This window comes from Lactuca serriola, chromosome 7 (assembly GCF_051521515.1).
Source record: "Lactuca serriola cultivar US96UC23 chromosome 7, Lser_US96UC23_V15, whole genome shotgun sequence".
Lineage (NCBI taxonomy): Eukaryota > Viridiplantae > Streptophyta > Magnoliopsida > Asterales > Asteraceae > Lactuca > Lactuca serriola.
This window is the reverse complement of record NC_136414.1, coordinates 173,166,598-173,172,548: the sequence shown is the minus strand read 5'-3', so window position 1 is coordinate 173,172,548 and position 5,951 is coordinate 173,166,598. Positions and strand designations below refer to the sequence as shown.

Sequence of the window (5,951 nt, the reverse complement as noted above, 5' to 3'; positions counted from 1 at the left end):
GTACAAAACACACAATTGTTTCCTATTCATAAATTTGACGGTTAATTTGCAACTAAAATTATTTCTAAAATTTTGTTAATGATACATATTTTTCTTCAAAACTAAAACTTTGAATAAAAATAAAGAAAACACTCGATTCTTAAAAAAACAAAAAAAACAAAAAACTTAATAATTACTAAAATATTTGATTTCTTCAGTCAAAGTGTCGCCTCTATAATCTCCTACATTTTAGTTTTTAACCAGTAAAATACTCACAGTAGCAGATTCAAGACTGTAACTTCCTCCTCCTGATCCCCCTCTCTCTCCAATTGACTTTTATATATCACATTATTCACACAATTTACAGGTTTCAATTAACAATTAACCCTCTCTCTTCACACCCAAAGCCTCCTTTTAATTCCCATTCAAAGATTTGGTTTAAACCCATCTCCCAAATTAAGTTTCTGTAGTTGCTATGGGATTTCAGTCAACCCATTAATCTGTTTTTATGCATTATATATGATGAAGTATTGCAGGAGATACAGGTTGGATTGTGTTTTTATGCGTATATATTTGAGTGAGTTGAGAGTTGCTTTGAATTAAAGATAATCGGCGCCCTTTAAAGGCCATCCTTGCTGTCATTTTCTGTTTTTTTATGAATGTGTCGTTTTTGCGGAGAATTGAGGGCATAGTTTTTTTTATAATAAATATATATATAAACAATAGATTTTGATTAAAAATTTGCAAAAACAACAAGAAGAGCAAGATAGATATAGATATTGAGAGAGAGAGAGAGAGAGAGAGAGAGAGAGAGAGAGAGAGAAGAATACTTGGTTTTTTTGGAGAGAGAGAATGGTGTAGTCCAGTCAATCAATCATGGAGGAGTTTTTGAGGCCATGAAAAGGTTTTTCTGAAGCAGTTCTTGTTCAGCAACCTGTTCGATTTGGTGGGTATTTCGGATCTTTGTTTCTTCACTATGTTTTTTTTCGTGATTCTTGAAGCTTTTCTTCTTCACTCCCTATCGAAAGTAAGAATTTTTTTTACCTGTTTATTTGACACGGATTATTTACAAATTAAAAGATTGTATTGGGTGTCGAAACATGTGAATTTTTCGATGTGGGTTACCCCAAAATTTCTATAAAGAGTTCTTAAAAGCTTAGAATCTGTGTTTCTATGGCTGTCTTTCTGAATATAACATCTCTTGTTCTTCTTCTTAATTGAACCAAAACCTATTAGTTTTTGCATGCTTTGTGCTCATCTTGTACTGTTTCTTGTTTGTTCTTAAATATATTAAGATTTAATCTTGATTTTTTACTCATATTATAGTTGTGTTCTTCCTTTTCTTGTTGAAGATGTGAAATTTATGCTATATGCTGCCTGTGAATCCTAACACCAACTGTTTGTGAAAAAGTATCAAAGATAACACATTTATTTTGTGGATATCATAAATTAGTTGGCAACTGGTTTTCCTTTTTCACCTTTACCCTTCAAATTCCTACATTTATGCCTTTTTTGATTTACTTTAACTTGGATTTTGGAAATAGATATGTTTTTACTAGTTATGGTAGGGAACATCTTTGGTCTACCATTCATTTATAGTATTCTTTTAATCATGCTTTTTCATGATGGAATCTTGTTCATGCCATTTTTACTTAAAATGTTATCATTATGTTGTGTTATCATTCTCTTTTTACAATTCATGGAATCAAATCCCATTAAGGGTATGTTTTGAAACTCCATTTCCATGGCTCGATAAATAGAGCGGAAATAAGTTCAAAATTGAACCAAAAAATTCATTTAATTTCCATGTTCATAAACAGTGCCTTCTTTTTCTTTACATGTAGCTCTACAGCAACTCCATTGTGTTCATCTATTATCATCAATATCAACTTCCATCCCCTCTTTTGTTCATCTTATTTGGATTATTTTTCACTTCTTATTTAGATTTATACGCTACAAAGAGTCAGTTTGTGCAAATTATCTATGTTCATGAATTGGATTTATGCACCTTCAATGATGTTCCTTTTATTAATTATCATTGACATTTGAATAGATTTCTTTTTGTAAAGTACTAACATTTGTTGTTATATCTTAGGCTATATATAATCTACGATGGACTTCTCAGAATCTACAAAAATTGTATACGATAGGATCCAAAAAATCGACCCCGAAAACGTCTCCAAGATTGTGGGGTATCTCCTTCTTCAAGATCATGGTGAAAGAGAAATGATAAGATTAGCATATTGCCCCGATAATTTAATACACTCTTTGATCAATAAAGCAAAAACCCACCTCAAATTACCTTCCAATATCCCCGAAATGCCCCTACACTTCACCCCATTTACACCTTCAACTCGTCATTCACCATTGACTATCCAAATCCCAAGTCAACCAGTTGACTATGTTCCCATGGTTTATCCCGCTTCATTTCCCGAAGATTATCGTCTTCACAACCACCTTCGTTTCCTTTCATTGGAAGACCAGATTGACTCGGTCAACACCCCCGATTTTTCACCTAACAATTTCTACAACTCATCAGAACCTTCATTAGGTCCTAGAGCCAATAGGAGGTCGCCAAGTCTACCCGAATTCCCATTCAAAGTCTGCCATTACTTCATTAAAGGATTCTGTAGACATGGAAACAATTGTAGATACTTGCATCCTACATCCGAAAGCTTCTCCTATATCGAGGACGAAAACGTCTTTTCACCCGGGTCTCTTGAGAAGCTAGAGTTAGAACTCACCGAGCTTTTGAAATCAAGAAGAGGGTTTCCTCTCTCCATAGCCTCTTTACCAATGCTTTATTATGAAAAATTCGGTAAGTCATTACAAGCTGAGGGGTATTTGACCGAAAGTCAACGACATGGGAAAGCCGGTTATAGTTTGACTAAACTTCTTGCGAGACTTAAAAGCATTTGTCTCATTGATAGGCCACATGGGCAACACGCTGTCATTTTGGCTGATGACCTGGCAAAATGTATGGATCATAATGGAGATAGAGATAGAAATGAACATGGTGGTATTGTAGCCGGTTCTAGACAAATATACTTGACTTTTCCAGCCGAGAGTACCTTTTCGGAGCGTGATGTTTTCAACTATTTCAAGTAAAAAATACAAACTTTATATCTTGATTTTTTCGCGTTACATATAATTATATGTAATTAATGGAAATGGTGTTTACTTCTTTTCTTTTTTGAAAATTTATGATAGCAAATTTGGGCCGGTTCATGACGTGAGAATTCCATGTCAGCAAAAGAGAATGTTTGGATTTGTGACTTTTGTATTTGCGGATACGGTTCGCCATATTTTGAACAAGGGAAACCCTCATTTTGTAAGTGGTGCTCGTGTTTTGGTCAAACCCTATCGTGAGAAATCTAAGGCGGATGAAAGGTAAGAAAAAAAAATATACAAAAAGCTAGTGATTTTGTAACGTAGTTTTAAAGATTATGTTTTTACGATTGTTGCGTCTTTTTTCACTTTGAAATTTAGTATGAATTTGATCAGGAAACATGGAGAGGCATTTCAGAACTCGATATACCAAGGTGGTCACGGTCTTGATAGTGAAATTGGACTGCAGTCAAGTAATTAGAACTATATGAAATTCTTGATGTATTTTTATGGGTTTGGGTTGAAATCTGTCAACCATCCTACTTTATGTTGTGTCAACATTTTGTCATTCTAGACTTTTTTTAATGGTGCATTGAATGCACCATTAAAAAAGGTTTTGGTACCCTAGATGTATGAAAGAATTTGGAATGACAAAATGTTGACACAACAAATAGTCCATAATCTAGGGACTATTAATTTGTTGTGTCCATCAAGGTTGCGAATTTGGTACAAATATACCAAATACAAAAAGTTTAAAGTATAACCAAATATAGGCACAACAAATAGTCTGGTGGTGGATTTCAACATGAACATTATTTTCTATAAGTCGGTCACTATTACATAGTAGGTAACTATTTTTTATTTTTATTTTTTAATTTCATCATAGTGCCAAGAATTTGTGATAATTCAAGGCTAATCAAGAAGCAAATCATCGAAGAACAACAAGAACAAGCACTTGAATTTGAGAGAAGGCATTTCTCAGAGATGCAATTATCCGCGGATCTCAATAACCAATTTCCATCTTTTAGAACCACACTCGAAGAGTTGAGGCTACCAGAAGGTATAGCAAATTTCCAACTTTTTTTTTCCATCCTTATTCAAGTTTTTTATTTCCCTTTTTTCTTTTTTGTTCATAGGCAATTCCCATGCACCACAAATGAACTTTCGTTCAACCGAGCATTTTAATTATCTTTTAGATTATCTCAATAACGGTCCTTCTAATGATGAAAGAATTAGGCAGATAAATACCAAGTACAACGAGGAGAGGTATGTTTAATTACAAGAGTGTTTTTTTTTTTATTTTTTTTTATTTTTTTGCATTATGGCGACATATTTTTATTTTGTTTTTTGGTTAAAATTTGCAGTAGTCAAGGGCTAAATCTTCCAGACAGCCCGTTTGCAGCTGCATTAGGGGGTGAAATATCGACAGTTATATAGCTTCTTCAAAGATAACAAACAAGAGCAGGTTTATAGAGTTAGAGATGACAGAAAATCAACGGCCGTTTGGATAATGGATATACGAAGACAACAAAAGTTTATATAGAGAATGTTTTTAGGGCGACAAAAAGGTTGCAAATTATATAGAAAGAATGTAAGTATGATGGAAAAAAGTGAGGAAGAGAGTGGCTTAAGAATTAAGATAGAAAGTAAAAGTTTAGGTGGTCTAAAGTAAAAAAGGCAGAAAAGAATTCTGCATCTTTGAGATATTACTATATAATATAATTTGCAATAATAAAAGTTTAGTTTATACGAAGTATGTTTCTTATATTCCATGGTTGGTAGAAGTTGCAAACGAGTCGTCACAAGCTTGATTTGATGATTTTAGGCTTGGTTGGAAAATTCTTAACAACTCTGGTCCAAAATAAATAATAAGAAAAAAAAGAAATTGAACATATATAAGATTATACGTCTAAAGCTCTAAAATTTTAGAAAAATTGGAGTTGTTAACTAGATAGCCATGGTTAGTTGAAACTAGGATGCTTTTTTTTTTTCTTTTCTTTTCTGAAACATTTTTTTTTTCATATATATATTTTTTTAAAAGATCGTAGACCTAAAAAAAGATGTCCTCTTCTTTTAGAAGATATGTTACAACTCTTCCACAACTTAAAAGTGTATGCGAGTTTTGCTTGAATGAACTTTGATCTGTTCGATGTTATTATATAAATAATTGAATATCGGTGCATTGTGCAGAATGCAATTATATAGTTAAAATTTTTGTATATACATTTTGGAAATAATAAGACATTAACTATAAAATATTAACTTTTTCACTAAATTGATATATAAATTTGTAATTATTTTGAACAAATATAATAAAAATACATATATTATCATCATATCATTCAATAGTATATACCTATGATTTGTGTTTAAATAAAACTAAAATTACAGTAAAGTAATAACTTTTACCTTAAGTTTGATATATAAATTTGTTATTATTTTGAACAATTTATAAAATATATACATATATTATAATCATATAATTCAATAACATCAATTTGTAGTTTGCATTTAAATAAAACGATTCATTATCTTTGATTTAGCATTACAATTGAACTTTATGATTGATTACATTAGAAAATATTTATACATTGATTATTTTTTTTTAAAATTTTGATCATTATGATTAATTGATATATAACCCATTATTTGTAAGTTAACGTGATATAATTTTTTACGTTAATTAATTAAAAAACTACTTATTTGGGTAAAAAATGAATTATAATAAAAAAAAAACTAGTTTTTTATCTGTATTTATTTATTTCATTTGACTTGTCGTTTTACAATTATAATAATCAATTTTTTAAACTATTTTGAAAATAATATTTGCATATATTTTTTAAGTTTATTTTATATGATTTATC

At 30.9% G+C, this 5,951-nt stretch overlaps 1 protein-coding gene across 3 annotated transcripts; it reads left to right on the top strand.

The window, feature by feature from the left end:
* The first annotated feature begins 314 nt into the window (after positions 1-314).
* On the top strand, positions 315-4,840 carry LOC145061514 (zinc finger CCCH domain-containing protein 18-like). 3 transcript variants are annotated; one of them, XM_079009016.1, is made up of 7 exons: positions 315-925; positions 2,075-3,083; positions 3,190-3,369; positions 3,469-3,560; positions 3,974-4,147; positions 4,224-4,353; positions 4,452-4,840. In XM_079009016.1, the coding sequence occupies exons 2-7, from the start codon at positions 2,092-2,094 to the stop codon at positions 4,522-4,524; spliced, it is 1,641 nt and encodes a 546-aa protein (XP_078865142.1). In that variant the 5' UTR covers positions 315-925; positions 2,075-2,091; the 3' UTR covers positions 4,525-4,840. The 3 variants fall into 3 exon arrangements, with proteins under 3 accessions (XP_078865142.1, XP_078865144.1, XP_078865143.1); XM_079009018.1 differs by having other exon boundaries at positions 321-925; positions 3,484-3,560; XM_079009017.1 differs by lacking the exon at positions 315-925 and adding an exon at positions 989-1,006.
* The last annotated feature ends 1,111 nt before the right edge of the window (positions 4,841-5,951 follow it).

Coding starts and splice junctions, on each gene's coding strand:
- LOC145061514 (XM_079009016.1), top strand. CDS start 2,092: ATGGACTTCTCAGAATCTACAAAAATTGTATACGATAGGATCCAAAAA. Junction 3,370..3,468: donor AAATCTAAGGCGGATGAAAG/GTAAGAAAAAAA, acceptor TTTGAAATTTAG/TATGAATTTGATCAGGAAAC. Junction 4,148..4,223: donor AGAGTTGAGGCTACCAGAAG/GTATAGCAAATT, acceptor TTTTGTTCATAG/GCAATTCCCATGCACCACAA.